The sequence below is a fragment of the Sciurus carolinensis genome, chromosome 8, assembly GCF_902686445.1.
Source record: "Sciurus carolinensis chromosome 8, mSciCar1.2, whole genome shotgun sequence".
NCBI classification, from domain to species: Eukaryota; Metazoa; Chordata; class Mammalia; order Rodentia; family Sciuridae; genus Sciurus; species Sciurus carolinensis.
The window spans coordinates 135,368,531-135,387,394 of record NC_062220.1 but is presented as its reverse complement, the minus strand read 5'-3'; the positions used below and the strand labels follow the sequence as shown (position 1 = coordinate 135,387,394).

General features: G+C 43.6%; 1 protein-coding gene across 1 annotated transcript in view; it reads left to right on the top strand.

Moving 5' to 3' along the window:
- Fbxw8 (F-box and WD repeat domain containing 8) overlaps positions 1-18,864 on the top strand; it is a 105,616-nt gene that overhangs the window by 25,017 nt on the left and 61,735 nt on the right. Inside the window, exons 3-5 of the mRNA XM_047561605.1 lie at positions 2,786-2,950; positions 6,546-6,634; positions 18,486-18,643. Coding sequence (XP_047417561.1) covers positions 2,786-2,950; positions 6,546-6,634; positions 18,486-18,643 — 412 coding nt within the window. The remainder of the gene's footprint in view (positions 1-2,785; positions 2,951-6,545; positions 6,635-18,485; positions 18,644-18,864) is intronic.

The following is an 18,864-nucleotide window of genomic DNA, read 5'->3' as shown; positions in this document are numbered from 1 at the left end:
GGACCTTTCATGCACACATGTACAGCAGATGTTGAATTAAGAAAACCAGAACTTTAATGTGCCATCAGAGTATTAAGTTCAGTGTTGCTTTTGGTTGAATAAAGCATAATAATGGTTATTTTTGATATAGCTTGCTTGAGATGGAAAGTCGAAAAACTTTGAGACTGCGATAGGCTGCATTCTATTATGCTATTTAATCCCCTGTTTCTTTCTCTGGCTTGTTTTTGAGTGGACATCTTAACTTAAAACAATCTAGTTTGGATTAATATCTACTTAATTCTAACAGACACAAAAAACTACTGCAGCCTCACTGTGTTTGCATGTGTTGGAATACTTGGTGTCCCACAGGTCTCTGAGGCTTTGTGCATTTTCTTCAGTTTGTTTTTTTTAATTCTTCTTTCTTGGATTAGATAATCTCAGTTGACCTATCTTTAAATTTGCTCATTTTTCAACCAGTTCATATTTGTTATTGAGTCCCTCTAGTGAATTTTTTTGGTTTCAGTTGCTATATTTTTCAACTCCAGAACTTCTGTTTTTTTAAAAATAATTTCTGTCTCTTCGTCAATATTCTCTATAGGGTAAGATCTTTTTCTTATACTGTTATTTATTTCTTCAGATGTGCTTCCCTTTAGTATTTTGGACATGTTTATAATAGCTGATCTAAAGTTTCTGTTTATTAAATTCATTGTCTAGGCCTCCTCAGGGGCAGTTTCTGTTGAGCTTTTTTTCCTGTGCATACATGTCCTACTTTCCTGTTTTTTTGATTGTCTCGCACTTTTTTGTTAAAAACTGGACATTTAAAATAATATTGCAACTCTGATGATCAGATTTTCCTACCTCTGAAGAACTTGTTGTTATTACCATTTATCATTTTTGATTGCTGCTGTTTGTTAAGTGACTTGCCCGGATTAACTCCCTAGTCTCTGTTCTTTATCTTCCATGACCACTGAAGTGTGCTTGCCTAGCTAGTGACTGGACAGACTTCCTTCAATGTGCTCATGTGCTCTTTGTATGTTGGGGCCCCATCTCACCCTCCCAGCCATTTCCAACTCTGCCTTAGCCTTCACTTCTTGCCTCTGTAGCAATGTCAGCCAGAATTGAGAGGTCAGGGCCTCATCAGGTTTTTTTCTGGGCACATGCACAGTACTGCACATACACATGGCATTCTGGACTCCCAGGAATGAATATATCAGAACCTTCCAAAGACCCTGTGAACGTCTCATTCCTCAGTTTTTCCTGTCTATATAAATTTAAGTGTTTTGGTCAGCTTCTTGTTAGCTCCAACTGGCAGTGCCTCCTCTGGCATCTGTAGTGTTAAACTTACTTAACACTTACAGCTTTTAACAAATGCCCTGGAGGTGGGATAGCGAGAGCACTCAGTCAGGTCAGATGAAGACAAGCTTTGAGAACAGTTTTCCAGCCAACTGCCAGACAGGCCAAATGGTTATAGTCTTTTGGGGATTGGAGTTTTGTGGAGATCTAAACCTGCTTGGCCCCTCCGGTGGCTGCGAGGCTGCTGGTTTTTTACCGCATCCTGGCTGTGAGGCTGCTGATTTTCAAGGCTTCCCTGGAGCTGGAGAGTGGTTACGTGCAAGTTAAGTCACAGATCTTACTGATGTTTAGCCATTTTTCATGAATACATGCTCCTTAGAATGTTTTAAGCCTTTCATTAACTCTGTGACTATTTCAGGCAGTATTCTTTCTGTGTTATGGAGGAGCAGATTTTCAGAGATGCACACGTTATGGTCTCCCTGTTTGTGCTTCATCCATCGAGGCACCCCTTGAGCAGTAAGACCCTGCTGTGTGCGCGCGGTGCATGCTTTCTCACTCTGATGCTTCTCTCTTCTTACCTGTCTCTGGTTCATGAATTAGCCCCAAGGGAGTGCTAAAGAGCACAGATTCCTACAAATCACTGGTTTCCACTCAGTTTATTAGGAGTGAGTTTCAGCCACAGGATGGACAGCTGAGCCCTTGATATCCTGCATTACTAGCTTGCACCACAGACTAGATCCTGTTGATCTGTTGGGTCACTCTCTCATCTTGCCAGCAGAGTCCATCTTTTGCAATCTGGCCAACCTTGTACATTATACTATGATGAAGTAAATCCATTATTCCCCTAAATTAGAGTTGGAAAACAAAACATAGCTAAAACAGCCATTTCCGCTGGATACTATTGGGGTTTGAGATTCAGGCCAAACATAACATTAATTGCTCTCTCCCAGATCTTGCAGCCCTGATTAACAGCTTTGAGTTTTGTGTTGAATATATTTTTAAAATCTATATTTTTAAATCTAAGTTTTCACTTATAAATTTGAATTTTTATATGACCAGAGATTTGACTTTTGGGTGTTAATTTTATTATAGCTTTTCATTTCAGAGGCCAGTCTTCCACTATATATGATAGAAATACAAGTGCTATTGGTAAAAGGTAGAAATTCTGTTATGAAGAGCTATGTATGATTATGTAGCTAATTACCATGGTTAAGTTCCTAATTTTTTTGCATTTTATGTATTTGTGCATTTTTTCCGTCTCATTCGTTAGATAATAATTTAACCGAGCAGACTAAAATGTGAGATTACATGGTGGTACAACAATTTTGAAATCTTGAAAGATAAAACTGGAAACATTTGCTTGTATTTTTTTCCACCTCGGAGTGTTTTGTTAATGAGACATTTTATACTGCCATAAACCCAGGGCAGTAATATAGGTGTTGATTGATTTTTGGAAGGCGAGGGGCCTCTCTAATTGCAGATTTTGACATTTGTGTCACTTCTGCTGCTGTAGGTGAGCAAGACGTGGAAGGTGATTGCTGAAGATGAGGTGCTGTGGTACCGGCTGTGCCAGCAGGAAGGGCACCTTCCGGAGAGCAGCATCTCAGATTATTCCTGCTGGAAGCTCATCTTCCAAGAGTGCCGAGCCAAGGAACACATGTTAAGGACCAACTGGAAGGTAGGCAGCGGCCAGTAGCTTTACCTGTGGAAGAACAGGAGTCCAAACCTTCGGTTGCAGCCTGAGGTTAATTGCCAGAAGCAGAGGCAGAGGGGTGTGCTGAGCAGCCCCTTCCAACGCTATGACTTGCCTGTTTTGTTCCCCCTTGGAAGATCTGCCCCTGTTTTCAATGACAAAATTTGGGAGCAACTCCCCGCTATTCAGGAGAGGAAGGCTGAGGTTGGGCTGCTTGTCACTTCCCCTCTGCTGGTTCGGGTTGTTGGAGTCATACTTGACACAGCTCCCTCTCACTTTTGTCACCTTCCTGGAGGGTCCAAGAAGGCAGAAGCACCACCTGCACCCAAGAGAGGAGCTGCAAATGCCATTTTAGAAACTGTAAGAGGAAGATCATTGCACATCTCTAAGAGCTGTCTGCTCTTCCCTCATGTAACCCACTGGCTTGCTGCCCTAGCATTTATCACTTCAAAGTCTCTACAGAAATATTAGATCACAGCTAAGAATTTGCACAGAGAAGCGTTTCCATGGATAACTGTCGAGAAGCATGTTACATAGAGCCGTGTGCGGCCTGACGAGGCGGTGGTGTGCAGCAGTGTTTCTTTCCTGTCCAGGAAACTGGGTGTTCACAAGTAGAGAAGAGAGGACCACATTCTTCTCTCCCATAAAGGTCGATCCTAATGGACTTTAAGATGAACACCCTTTTGCTCATTACTGATGGTGACATATTGCCTATGTGTGTGTCTCTCCCTAGTCACCTCATAACCTGATTAGTGACTGATGAGCTTGGTGGGGCAGCCTTGTGCAGTTCTAGCAGCATTAGTCAGAGCAGTGTCTCTCTAATTCAGGGTTGCTCAGCCCCAGCACTGGTGACATTGGGCCAGCCTATTCTTTTTGTCGGGGGCTGTCCTGTGCATTGCAGGATGTTGAGCAGCATCCCCGGCCTCTGCTTACTAGATGCCAATAATAATAATTCTCATCCTCCCCTCAAGTTGTGACAGTTCAGAATGTCTCCAGATGTTACCAGATGTCCCATGGGGGCAGCATCGCCCCTGGTTAGACCTGCCATTCTAAAGACAATTAGCACAGGTATTTTTTCTTAGGGTGTTAAGACACCACCCCTAAGAAAGTCATGCTCTCCCCATGGTGTCTGTTTGCACCCACCAAAGGTATTAAGCTCATTTGGAGGGGTCCATTAGCTCTCTTGCTTGTGATGGACAGACAGAGACGAGAGGCAGGCAGGAAGTTTTGACAAACAAAGCCACTCAGATAAACCGGGGGCAAGGAGCAGTGTCTAACCCTGGTAGAGGGGCTGCTGTTCGGGAAAAGCTTGAGAGGTGAGTTAATGAGGGCCTTTCTGTTCAGAAAGGAGGGGTCCTTTGAGAGTTATGAATGTGAGAGCTGGAGGTACTCAGTCTCCCCTAGACTGAATTCAGACACGTCAGACCTGAGAGAGAAAGTGGCAGCTAAGTTTTTTGCTTCCTCTTTGATGGCCAAGAAACAAGGCAGGCTGGCAGCACCACCTCATTTGGGCTGGAGGTGGCAGCAGTGAAGGTGCTTAAAGACCCACCTCACAGCATTTGGCACCAGATAACAGTTTTCAGGTTCCACACAACTTAACTGGAGGTCTATTTATTGTTTTTCTCTAACAAGCACAAAACCATATGTGCTCAATGAGTGGTCATCCATTGAGTGGACTGGTTAGTAAGTGCTACAGGCCAACTGTGAGGGAGACTTCTGTTTGGAGTGTCTGGCCCTTTTCCTGACACTGGTAATAATAACTATTTGGGTGAAATTTTAAATGCTGATTCTTTCATTAAATGTAATGACGGGATTCTTACAGTAATTCTAGAATGCTTTATCAAAATAGGTCAGATTAGGGCAAATTGCTTAACTCTGGTATGCCTCTGTTTCCTCATATCCAGAATGGGCTAAGAGTAACCTGCTCTCTGCAATGAGGCAAGGGTGGGTGTCCAGAGTCGTAAGTGTGATGCCCCTTCTGTTGAGGAGGCCGTGTTCAGTGCCCAGGCACAGCTGGCTCTCAAGACTCATGAGCCTTTGCTCACAGACACAGTGTTCCTGCTCTATTTATGGTAGACTTTAGAATGGGGTTGGGCAGGTGGTTTGGTTTGGTACCTTTTCAGTCAATGCCTGGGGAAACCCCAGAAGGAATCCAGAGTTCTTAGGTCCCTCTGCATAGGGGTGACCTTTAAATGCATGAACCTACCTGCACCTGCAGTTCAGCCCGGAAGTGGTTTGATGAAGCAGGTGTGGGGGCCACGTGCTCCTCTTCCTGAGGTTTGCATAGGTCTTTTTCTCCATCCTGGCATTCTGGGATCTCTCCATGACTAGAATATCAGCGAGGGATTGGAGCCCAAGAAGGAGAGGTCACAGGACAGACATGAGTGCCAAATGCAGACAGCTCTTCATCTCAGGCCCTCTTCTTTTCTTTCAATACCTTTTCCCTTAAAAAAGTTCTTCATTTCTTCTTTGTGGCCAGATCTTTCCTTCCCTCCTCATAGCTCTACAAGCTGGAGAGCTCCTCTTAGATGTGTGCAGTTTTATCCCTCAGCTGTGGGCTTGGTCCTCAGATGAAGTCATGACCATCATGCAAATTCTCTTGCCCAGTTTCTGGAGAATAGCTGCTTAATAAATGTTGATTTAATGGGATGGATATCATCATGTCTTCCCTAATATAAGCAATAATATTAGTAGCTACCACCTACTGTGTATTTGCTGTATGCTAAGAACTGTATGTAGCACTTGGGCACACTATTCAATCATGGGCCAGACCAGCAAAACTAAAATTATAATCATCTTGTATTTTAAAATTCCTGTATTCGTGCCTGCTTTTTGGCTTAACTGTCACTCTATCCCATTTCCCACATGTAAAGACTCTATGTCTCTACAGATTCCCTTGATTTTTATTTTGAAAGTAATTATTTAATATTGTTTTGAATCAATAATAAATGATCTTGGTAAAAGAATTAAAAAGTCACAGAAGCACACACAGGAGAAAATAACACTCCCTCCCCTCTCTCTCCACAGACTATGTTTAGGTTAAATTTAGGTTTTAGGTTTTGCATGGAACCTCTGGCTCAGTCAGACTTGCCATCTTTTTTCTTCTCCCTTTCCACATCCCGATCTTTATCTTTTGTGATATGTAGTGTTTTCATTTTTCATTTTATTCTGAGAGTGCTTATAAGAGTGAACAGGTAAAGTGTCATGAGGTACTTTCTCGTTGCTGAACTGAATTTTCAAACATACTTTATATACTTCTTCTGACACTTGTGATCACCAACAGATTTCGCCAGCTACTGTGGATAGTGGCTATTGATGTGCACATACTTCCTTTATATTCTGTGATCTCCTTGAGGACAGGGCCAGCGTCTCCCATGACCCCGCCCTCTAGTTCAGCGGCTTTCATGTGTGTGGTAATGCAGACATGATGTTAGTTGCCATCTTTGTCCCTTTGAATGTCCAGGTAACCTGAATGTGGTCATACCATAGAAAATCTCCGTGGAAGGTGGGCGAAGGTGAAGTGCTTTATCTCCTGGCCACCCTAAGGATAGTATAAACTGCGTCCCCCTTTTCCTCGCAGAATCGCAGAGGTGCCGTGAGTGAGCTGGAGCACGTTCCTGATGCGGTTTTATGCGATGTGCACTCTCACGATGGCGTTGTCATTGCTGGGTAAGCAAAGCCATTTTCACTTACTGCTCTCCATCTTACAGCTTTCATTTGTCAAGGACTGCCCTTTGAGTAGTGACCGTATCTTCCCTTGAGAGCATGCCCCTTTCTCAGTGACAGCTGTGTGTGAGCAGGAGAAGCTCTGTGACTGTTCTCTAGGATTTGAGAGCTCAGTAGAAAGTGGGTAGAAGCGAGTAGTGTGGAGCAGATTTGTGATTCATTTGTCTCAATATGTCTTTCCTAGCTTTTAAATCACTCTGGTGGCATGTTATGTTAGATTTTCATTAAGGCAAACAGTTTGTGTTTTATGAAGACATAAAAAAGTCAAGCAAGAATAATAAGTGCTGGCACAATCAGGTCCTGTTCTTGTTCTCTTGTTCTGAGGCATTCATTATAGGAAGGGCTGTGGCCACACGTAATCTTCCTTCCCCACCACATAGTACATATTTGCTATTTAACTTGTCCTGAACTAGGTATTTTATGTGTCTCCATGGCCGAGAAATTTAATTTTGGCTTCTGTAAATTCCTTTGGCTTCTGTTCCAAAAACCACTTTCATGAATTCTTCATGTTTGCTACAGAGGTGCATTTATGTATTTCTTTAATGAACTATAAGAAGATCAATGTTCTTTGTGGATTAGGAAGGTGTCTTGAACTGTAGTCTCCAGTTGTAAACTTTGAATTGTATGCTTTTACTGTCTCAAATTGTATGCCAGAATACAATTGAATACTCAGAACCCTTAAATTTCTGAGTCTGCACGGGTTTTGGCTGAACCACCTTAGTGAAGGTCCTGCCTGCAGGAAACCAAAACCAAAAACCGACTTTGGACTTAAATAGCTAGTAGTGGCTTAGACTTTTCCTTTAAAAAAAAAAAAAAAAAAAATCTTTCTTAAAGAGCACTATTTGAATTGAAATTCCAGATAGATTATTTAAATGTTTTATGATATGCCATGCCCATGAAAAATTGTTTTAAACAAGATATGCCCAGGTGGGACACTTTCCTTTGGCTTTTTTTCCACTGCCTGTAATTTAGAGGTTAATGTCCTTGGGAGAACTGTAACACTATTATTTTTAGAAAGATTAATGGATCAAAAATCTGGAATTCCGTTCATCCAGTTTTTAGGAGGTCATCAGGCTCCTGCCCCTTAGTGCTGAAATGTGGACCTCAGAGTTCACGATGTGTGCAGCGCTTCCATTCCCCAGATCTGAGAATCGGTGGCAACTGTGTAAGGTATTTATATCATTGTGTAAGAAGATGCTTGAGGACAGAATGCAGAGATTGGACTGAAACATTCCAAAAAGAGATTAAAAATAAAGGAGAGACTTTCATCCTGAGAGCCAGTTATGACTTCCTTATCTGGCGGTGGTCTCTGAGGCCAGGTGCCAGTCCTTCTCTCCCTGCCTCCCTGATCCCTGGAGATCTGTTCAGCTCTGCAGATTAGGCAACACAAAGCCCAGCGATGGCAGAGTTTTGAGGATCGATAAGATGAAACTTGAGCTGTGGGGCACAGAGGCTCCTCACAGCTCCTCATGGCTCCTCTTTCTAAGAACCTCATGTTGATGGCTTAGCATGGGATCCTTCAATCTTGCTTGTATGTAGAGCATCTCATGTTTATCATTAAAATTTTATCTGGTGGTTACGGTGCTTGTTTTCTGGGTCAGCTCTCGAATCCCTTTTCATTTGAGACGATGGTGTTTGTGGTTACCTCATTCCCAATCAATGTTGTATTCACCAGGCCTTCTGCAGTTATGCATCTCCAAGGAGCTTCTTAAAGAGACATGCCACCTCACCTTGCTTTTTCTCCTACTTACCTATGTTCCTCTCATTTCTCTACTTCCTTTCCTTTTTCTCTTTTTATACAAGTGGAATCTGTTCACAGGCTGTTTTATGTAACTATAAACCACTTTTTCATTTAAACCTATTAAATACATTTCCTATAATTGGTGGAGAGCAAAGGTTTGCAGTATCTCTTGCTTCTTTCCATCTTTTCAGTTCTCTGTGTAAATATTCTTGATTTGGAGTCAAGTTGCATAGGCCTAGTCTAACTTTTCTTGCAGTTGGACTCACAGTTGACCCAGTCTTGGTTCTTCCTTCTCTTCTTTTCACATGAAACCAGAGGAACCATAGTCATTCACTTACGAACTCACTGACAGATGGTGGAGCACCTGTCATGTGGACGTGGCCCCCGCAACCTATGCTTGCTTTGCCAACCATGTGCAGGCATCATTCCTAAAGCTTTTGATCTTCCATTCTTTTGTCCAAGAGTCTTTGCTTCCCTGTCTTATGAATAATCTCCAGTTATCTTTTCCTGATGTTCAGAGTTCATTGACATTTGTTTCCAGTCTATCTTTGTCCTCATTACTTCCACAGTGCACTATGGGTTTTTTCCACACTGTTCTAGTCATCTCTCATCACATCCTTGTTTTTAAATGGGGGTGTAATTCATTTACTATAACATTCACCTCTTCAAAGTGGAAAATTTGGTGATTTTTAATAAACTCCCAAGATTGTGCAGCTGACACCTCCGCCTTAATTCCAGAACACGTTCACCACCCTGAAAAGAAACCCAGTCCCATCGTGAAGGCCCGCGCTCCTCCGGACTGGTGGCTGCCCTGCACCAGTGCCACTCTTCTTGGGGCACCTGGACAAGGGGTCATCTGCAGCAGCACAGCTACTTGTGCAGCCTGATGGTCTCAGTGTTGTTTTTTATTGTTATTTCACTCAGAAATCACTTTGAACTTCACAGCCATGGATTTTCTTCCGTGATTTGGAGCATCTTAACTAGGGATGCTCTGTAACATTTCATGAAGTGCTTCCTAGTGCTCGTGCACTGTTTTGTTGGAATAAGCACACACATTTAACACGCAGAGGGCCCTCCCCCACCACTTATGTACTCCTTTACATGGGGAACTGGGGAATGAATGTTTTCTCTTGTATGTTCTCTAATTTCTTAGTTGTTTCAACTTAAAAAAAGAAATCATATAATTTTAAACCTGAAAGGAACTTCTGATCCAGTCCCAGAACACCCATTCCATGTGAGTTGGCAGAAGCAGGGTGGGTCGAGCGTGCACCAGGTGCTTCTGAGCCCTCCATGCACAGCCCTGGTTGGCTAGCCCACGCCTTTGTACAGTTCTGTCATTCTGGCTTTTCCTTTGTGGCTTGCACCTTTTATTTTCTCTTTAAGAGTAATAGTCCGGAGGTAAAATCATGTTAGGTTGCAAAAATGTTGCAAAGTGGAGAACATAACTTACCCCTGTTATTATTTCTGGTGTGTGTGGTTTGGTTTTCAGTCTGTTTTTCTATACATTTTTTAAAAATAATATAGCCTGTGTTATTACATCTTTGACCTTTTTCTCCTCACTAAACTGATGAGATTTTTTTCATTTTATGTTACTTTGCATTACTTCCTTTGATTGGTTGCAAAATTCCTTGAGTAATTATGCCCTAATTTTCTCATTTATTCTCCTAATAGTGGACATTAAAGTCATTTCCTGTGTTTTATTATACAGTCATACATAGTTTAACGATGAGGGTGCTTTGAGAAATGTTTTGTTGGTTAATATTATAGAATGGACATACACAAACTAAGATGATTGACACCACTACACCATAGAATCTTATAGGACCACATATTTGAAAATTGTAAAACATGCTATTGTAAAAGAGTTAGTTTTTCCATTATTCTTGCATTCCTGATTATATTCCAAGGCTAAAAATCCATAAATGGGACTACTAGATTTAGAGAAATGAATTTTTTTGAATTTTCAGATTAAATAATTGTTTTAAAATGCTTTCATAGCCCTCAACTTCTTTCCAGTTTAACTGTTTGGTTTGAAATTCACAAACCATCCCTCAAGCTCGCTCCTGAATAGAGCTCCCTACTTCGTGTCAGCGCCAGAAATGCTGAGCCCTCCCAAGTCAACCGTGATCTTTCAGTCAGTGAACGAAGGGCCTTCCCTGTTGAACCTCTGGTCAGTGTTGGATCTTGGTGACTGCATCCATCCTGAAATGGGGACCTCGCATATGTGGAGTGAACACTCCTCAGGCCGCTGTGAGCTGCACTCTGAGCAACCTTTGGCCTGCCTACGCTCTGTCCCTGGTCCTTCCTCTGGCCTTTCCGTGGTCTTGCCTGGTCACTTCACAGCCACACGCAGCATCCCAGAAAATGACTGAACTAGTGGAAGTTCCTTCAGATGTGGCTGACATAGCATTGACTTTCCTTTGGGGAGAATTGGTATTTAGTAGTCTTTGATCACTACAGAATAAGCTGCCTGACTTTCTATCAAAGCCCAGTGTCTGTCTGCATTTTCTGTGTGATGTGGTGGCCCCTTGAAATGCTAGTGAGGTTTCCTATGTGTTTTCCTTGTATTTTAGAAGAGATGTTTTCTAGAAAGTTGGTTGATAACAAGAGATCAGGAAATATGTCTTTTGTATGCTCCTTTAAAAAAAAATTGTATTTTGGTTTTTGATGGTGACAGTGTTTAGAATAAATGTTTTAAAAATTATATATTGGGGCTTGTTGTAGCTCAGTGGTAGAGCACTTGCCTGGCATGTGTTGAACCGTGGTTTTGATCCCCAACACCAAAAATAAAATAAAATTACATGTTTATCATTGAGGAAAAAGAATAGAAGAAAAGGGGGTATGACAATGTTCCTGTTCTGTTTTGCGATGCTTGGATTGTTCTCCTTTTCTCCAGTTGCACTCTGGAAGTTACAAGTTGCAAACAGATGACATCATGATTTCAGGAAGGTCACAGAACAAGACTTGGGTGGGTGGTGGGGTGTCAGGGAGGATTTGCCATAAGTAGTGAAGGAGAGCCACCTAGTGAAGGAGCGCTTCCCAGGTAAACCTGGGGAGAAAGGCAAGCTTTGGGCTCCTTGGAGGCCCTGTGCCAGCTCTGCTGCCATTAAGCTATTAGCTCACCAGAAGCTTTTATCAGATGCCCAGGAGTATGGGGTGTTTTGCAATAAACTCCTTCCTCGTGTCACTTAAGATCATACATCTGGAGCATTTCAGTTTGTATAAGAAAACCCATTTTTTCTTTTCACATTAGAGGATCAGTTTCCCCTCTTTTGCTTAAAAAATTATTAAGCAACCTGTATGGTTGAGGTTTTCCTAATATTCCTGGATGCTTTTCCCCTGGCTTTCTGCTACTGTGATCTGCCTTTTCAGCATCAGCTCCTGCCTTTACTGGATCACTGACTGCGTATTCAGGTTTCTCCTCTACCAAATGGAGTTCAAGGGAAAATTGTATTATTTAATGTTGCAAAATATTAGCTCTCTTCTTTCCTTAAAAATATTCAATTGTCCCATTTTGTCTCATTCCCTTTGAGGCAGGTGTGCCTACAGAAGCCACTCCCCCATCCCTGCCCCGCAACCTGATGAATTCTGGCTGTTGCTTCGGTTGCCAGGCATGACCCAGTTCAATATGTATTTTTTTTTTCTTTTGGCATTATCGGGAATTGACTTTGCTGTCTGAATCTTTAATTGCTTTAGTTTGCCTTGTGATACTTCTGTCATTTACAATTTTATCATTATTTTAAAATTAAGAACTATTAGGAAATATTAATTTAAAAATAGTCATCTAAAGTAACTTTTAGAATACTTTGCTTTTGGCCATTTTGTTCCTCCATTTTTTTCAGGAATTGAAAATGTACGTTTATATGGATCACGTGGCATTCCAAAGTATTAATTGAGGCTTCCATGTGAAATAGTATATAGTTACCCTGAATTTTAAAATATTTTTTGTTCAGGAAAATATTTTAAAATATTTTTTGTTCCTAACAAACTGCTAGTTTTGTAATGCCTATGGATTGTCCTGAGGCTCTTGAGATAACAGACACTTTGTAAATGCAGCTTGGGATGAAGTTGTGTTAGATAAATGTCACCAATGGTTATAGTTAACTCAGGACATGCTTTCTAGCTTTTGCCTTTTCAGAAAACAATTTCTCTTTCGTTTTCCTTTCAACCTTGTTTCGTGTGCATTTTGTGCTGCTGCTTATTATGACACTGGACTGTTTCCCATAAGGAATTCATCATTACCCATTAGGGACCTCTTTTTAAAATTATTTTTATTTATTTATTTTCTTCTGTGAGGTATACTTGCTCTTCTAGTAAATAAGTCTGAGGTAAGATATAGATAAGTGACTTGAGTAGAGCATTGCATTTATTATATCTTTAATGAAGGAGCCCCAGAATATCCTTAATAAATACTGGTGAACTCATGGCTGCATTTATCCATCTCTGCTTCTCCAAGGAATAGAGAGGAGGGCCACAGCTACAGTAACTGCATAATCATCATCGACTCTGACTCTATTGATTGTGATTAACCAAGATGTATGGAAACAGTTTTCAGTGTGTGGTGCATGTATCTCGTAAGGTCCATTAAGATGTTCATTACTTTTCAATTGATGCATCTCAGCTGTACTCGATGTTTGCTGTAGTGCATTTCTGCAGAACAACTCTGCACCGTGGGATTGAGTTCATTTTGTTAATTGCATAATACAACACAGTCATATTTTATATAAAATAGTAAATACTCTTGCTTTTGTTGATCTGTAATCTTTGGTATTACTAAAGAAAGTATGGAACAAGTAAATAGTTCTTAAAACCTCTTCATGTCAAGGGCTTAAGTGTCTCTTGGAATGTGGGTACTGCACTTTTAGGGGCCTCTGCCTAATTGCTCAGCAGGCTTTAAGCCACTTCCAGATTCTGGGCTGAGTCAGTAGGTCCCTTCATTCAGTCAGCATCAGCACCGGTAGATCCTGCACGTCCTTTTCCTCGCTCATGAGGAGCATGTAGGCTGACGGGATACAACCAGGGAGTGGACAGGATGGGGAAGAGCCGGGCACCAGAGCACACTGGGAGAGGCGCCTTGTACAGACTCAGCCTCGGGCCAGGTCCCTCCTGGGAAGGGACTTTTCAGTTGAGTCTGGAGGGGTGACCAGGACATGGTGAGGTTGGGGCAGGAGGCTGCCCTTTCTCTCTCCTGAACCAATTATGGTTGTTAATAACTCACTACAGCATTTATTTTTCTGGTGAGCTGGGTGGGATACAACTTTAGAATCCTTCTCAATATAGGACTCTAGGTAATCACTACTTTTTTTTTTTTTTTTCTTAACCCACAAAAGAAATCATTTACTGTTCCTGACCTGAAGCCGCTGTGGGCACAGGATCAGATAGAACTGGGACTTCTTTGAGGGTGACTGCATGAGTATGATCCTGTAAAGGGTCAGGTGTTACCATCCGTTATCTGCGTACCTGGGAAGCGGTATGGCAGCTTGATCTGCCCCACCGCACATTCCTGTCACCAGCTAATGAAGCTTCTGTGCTGGCTGCTCCCCTTCCAGTTGAAGTACAGTGGTAAATCGATGGGTTAGGGTTAGCGGCTGTGTCCCACAAGGTTGAGTCACAATATTGAAAACGATAAATTCCTTATATTGCATTTAAATGGAGATGGCTCTTAAAAGCAGTATTTGTTTAAAGACACTGTCATCTGAGGAGGCAGGGTGTCTTGTTGGCTAAGCAGTGGATTGATAAAAACCTGGGCACATTTGATCCCAACTGTGCCACTAAAATGTTTCTTGTGACCTTGGGTAAGTCACTTAACCTTACTTCTCAGCATTCTTAAATCAAAACACACTCTTCCTCCCCACTGCACCTTTACAAAGAGCCATGAACAAATTTGTTTTTAGCAAATAGGAGCTGACACCTGGAAGCAAAATGGAAGCCCTGCTGATATTCACACAAGAAGGAAAGCTAGTGGTTATTTTTAGCTGCACAGAATTTCTTCTTTTTCTCCTGTCCTCTTAGTCCAAAGAAGTAGTCTGCTTATTGGACACTTACTAGTTAATGAAAGCTCTTTGGTGGTAAATCATTTTAAATTGGCTATTGGCTCTGGCATGCCAAGCTTGGGAGAGGCTCTGCTCTCATTCTTTCAACAAAAAATCAGCTGTGGCCTCTGACCTCTTTATTTAGAGGTAAACTCAGCCTTGCCAAGCATGAGAAGGACTGGGAAAGCACACAGCTTCTCTGTGTCACTGGTCTGTGCCATGGGCTGGGGCACATCCTTGCTCTTGTGGAAAGGCTTCTTTCTTCAGTTTTTCTTTAGTGTTCTTAAATCAGCTAATGTATTCGTTGTAGTTGTACTTTGCAGACACTAATTAGAGCCATCAACATTGGGGTCCAAAGGCTCACTGACAATGCAGCCATCATAGTGGTGTCTTAATTGGTTGAGTGTAATTGTCATTAGGCAGCGATAAAGACATCTGGAGCTCTGGAGGAAAATCAGCCTTTTCCCCCTACCTCCATTCGGTATCTGTTCTTGCTTCTCCTGGCCGGCATTAAGTGCCTTTAGATCCGGGCCCTGCGGCCCCAACCAGGGTTCTGCAGTGCTGGAAACATCCGAATGTGTGCTTGCGAGCACCAAGACTTGCTCCCTTGCTGCCGTTCTTTCACTTGTGTTAGGGCCCACTGCTGAGTCATCGCTCAGTACCTGCGAAATACAATGTTTATTCTCCATTCTCTTCAATAAAGGAGACAGAGTCTTCTGTTTCACCTCCTGAGTCATCTTGTAGCAAAACATTTATGTGACTCTCATGCTCTGTGAACTTGAAAAATGCAGTTAATTTAAATGGGTATCTATAGAAAGTCTCATGAGTGCTGGGAACCTTGTCTGGAGGCTGGTACTGTGAGGGGAGAGTAGAAGATGTCGTGGGGAGCAGGGCAGGGGCTGGCCTGGGGTTTAGAAGGCCCTGCGATTCCTACTTCATTCAGTAAGATGTTCGAGGTGAGACTTGGCCTAAGACCTCCTGAGTGTCAAGCACTGTTCTAGTCTGACTGTTCTTGATGGAGATATAGCTGTGAGCAAGACCCAGGCCCTGACCTCAGACATTTAGAGGTGAGTAGGAAGAGGAATAGTTAGGTGATCACCACATAATTGCCATGAGAGACAAGTCCATGCTGCTAGCAAGGTGGATCATAGCGGGGACCTGCTCTAGCACAGAGGGCTGGGGAAGCTGGCAGTGTTTCCAGAAGAATGACTCATGAATGCTGGTGTTTTGGAGGGCTTGACATATGCAGGGTTGATTGAAGGTGGGGAAGGCTCAGATGCAGGGGGACTCTGACATTTGGGAGTGTTGAGGGATTTGGACATCTTTAGGAAGAACAGAAAGAGCTTGGCCATGGTGCATCGTGGCAAAGGAGGTGTTGAAGGGGCCTCTCTGTTTTTGTACCAGTGACCTGGGAACCCACGATAACATTGACAAAATAAGGAATTTGGGCATAGACTCGAGTGGCAGTGAGCTGAAACTTTTGGAAGAAAGCACGTGTTTATTTTAGATCTGCAGGGTCACATCCTAAGCAGGACAACTTCCTTTAGGGAAAAAAAGGCTCATGAGCCGCCTTCTTAGATGTTAACAGAGCACTCTTCTCCCTGGGATCCCTGGCCTCCCTCTCTCCTCTTCCCCTGAAATGGGATATAAACAGTCTCTCACAGTTCACTTCTATCTGGTCGGAAGTTAAAGTACCCCCCCTTCTTTTCTTTTCTTCTCTTTTTTCACCTGTCTTGCAGTTTTGTTGTTGCTTTGCTGTTACTCTTTGTGTCAAGGGGGCTGAGTGATGTGGGGGACGGTGCTGGAGCTCTGGACACCCTTCACCTCCCACTGTGCCCCGGGGGCGCCACGGGGAGCAGTGGAGCTGAGGGTGAGGTGAGGCGCAGAACCACCGAGGCTGAGGAAGTTTGTGCTGAGCTGCTGTGCGCTCTTTTCTCCTCAAAGATCCATGATCCCCATCTCCTAAACTCCCCTCTTCTCTCTCGCTTGCCTTCCTGTGTTTCTGAAAGTCGATGCCATCCTCTCACCTTTCTTTCCCGAACTGACCGGCTCCTTTTACACAGAATTTAATCTGAAGGATCTAATCGCAGTCTAGGAATTCACACTTCTGGAGAAGCTCAGTGTCTCTGGAGCTAAACTAGTGGCCTTACTCCAGAGAATATCCCGAGCCATCCCGGGGAGTCAGGTGGAGCCTGGTGTTTGGATGCAGTGGGGAGTGGACTGTGTGTTCTTGTGTTGGGTTCACAGTTAGGAGAGGTGGTGTGCCCAGCTGCCTGGAGAGCCTGCAAGCCAGGGCTGTGCTTCGGCCAGGGACGTCTCCACATCCTCCCTTGCTCGGTCATCACAGGCTTAAGGACGTCTACGACATGAGGTGCTTGTTTCTGGGAGCACTTCAGTGGTCACAGGCCCGTGTTAGACAGCCCATCTGTCCTGTTTAGCTCTGGCTGTCACGTGTGCTCTCCAGACCCTGTCCTCAGGTGGGGACTGGTGTGACAGAACAGCCTTTGTATTACATTTACTTTAGAGTGATAATTTTGGGGAAATATTACTAAATATAAACAAAGCACTCCCAACTCAGAGTATGCTTTGTTTCTTTACTTAAAAATCTCAACCTTTGCTGAACTTCTGTGGCTGCTTCACACACGTGTCGCGCCATGGTCTTAAGTGGTTAAACAGCCCTCAGAGGTTGTCTTGTTCAGTTCCACAGTGAAACCCTGAAGGACCAGTAAAAGGCTCGGGTCTTAGGAGAACTGAAACTCCTCAAATCACCTGCCTCGCTCTGTGATGTGGGTGCATCAAAGGCACTTCCATCTTAACCCCTGCCACTTGTTCCACACGTGGCATCAGCCCTGTGTAGCAGACCTAAAGAACTTAAATAGGGCTGGGCACGGTGGTGCACGCCTGCAACCCCAGCAGCTGGGGAGGCCCAGGGAGGAAGGCCGCGAGCTCAAAGCCAGCCTCAGCAACTTAGTGAGACCCTGTGTCTAAATAAAATATAAAAAAGGACTCAGGATGTGGCATAGTGGTTAAGCACCCCTGGGTTCAATCCCCAGAACCAAGAAAGAAAGAAGAACTTAAGTCCGTGTCAAGGCCATGTGTTGTGGTGCATGCCAGTAATCCCATCGGATCAGGAGATTGAGGCAGAAAGATTGCAAGATACAAGGCCAGCCTCAGCAGCTTAGAGACCCTGTCTCAGAAACAAAACCAGAAGGCCAGGGATGTGGCTCACAGAAAGCACCCCTGAGTTCAATCCCTGGTACCTCAAAAAAAAAAAAAAAAAAAAAAAACCTCAGTGGCAGATAGCACCCCCTCATCATTGGCATTCTGGCCTCCGGTCTAGGCAGGTTCTGGCCCTGCCTGGCTTTGATGGAGAAGGTCATTTGTGGGAGTGGCAGTAGGGATAGGACAGAGTGAGTGCTCCTGTTTTCTAAGTGGGCACAACCAGTGTGCATTTCAACAAGAGTGTTTCATGAGAAGGCAGCGCTGTCTGGCTGCTAAAGGCAAGATTTAATTGTTTCAGCAAATCAATTAGTCTTTAGGGACTTTAATCAGTCAGATCTGATGCATGAATGAAGTGTTAGAAAGCTTGCGCCTGTAAGACCATCAGTTCTCAGTATCCCAGCAGCATCTGTGTGTGTGCGTGTGTGTGAGTGAGTGAGTGTGTGTGAGTGTGTGTGTGTTGAGTTCTCTTTGCTCCTACAGATTCTGCTAGTGAACCCTTTAGCTGGAGAACTCTCGGTGACAGATTGGTTCTAACAGTGTAAAAGGGGAAGCAAGGAGATCGCCATGCCCACTTTCTTATTATAGTTTCTGGTTTGAAATTGTCCCCATTGTGCTGTGAGAACGTGAGCCGTGTTCACAGCCTTCTGTCATCCAGTTGACATTTCCCGCGTTGGAGCTGCTCGTCCAAACAGTGTCACGGGAATGTTCCCTGCCGTCCAGATCTCACTCCCTGTTGTTTCGAGGCCCTCCCTTTTCTCTCCGATCCTCTTTTGGAACCAAGTGCATCCTTCTTTTCCAGATATACATCAGGGGATGTGAGGGTGTGGGACACCCGCACCTGGGACTATGTGGCCCCCTTCCTGGAATCAGAGTATGAGGAGGACGAGCCTGGAATGCAGCCATATGTCTCCTTTGTGAGGATCAACAGCTCGCTGGCGGTGGCAGCTTATGAGGATGGTAAGTAACACAGCCCTCCTCCCTCTGAAGGGAAAAAAAGCTTCACAAAAATTAAGCAGCTGTGGCTGGCTCCCCTGTAATCCTCCACACACACACGTGGGTACACACACGCGCACACACACACTCACTCCGGCCTTTATGTGAAGAAGCTGGCGAGGAACCCTCAGTGCGTTAGCAGGCATTGGAACACAGCACCCATTAAAAGCGGTGTTTAATTCCTA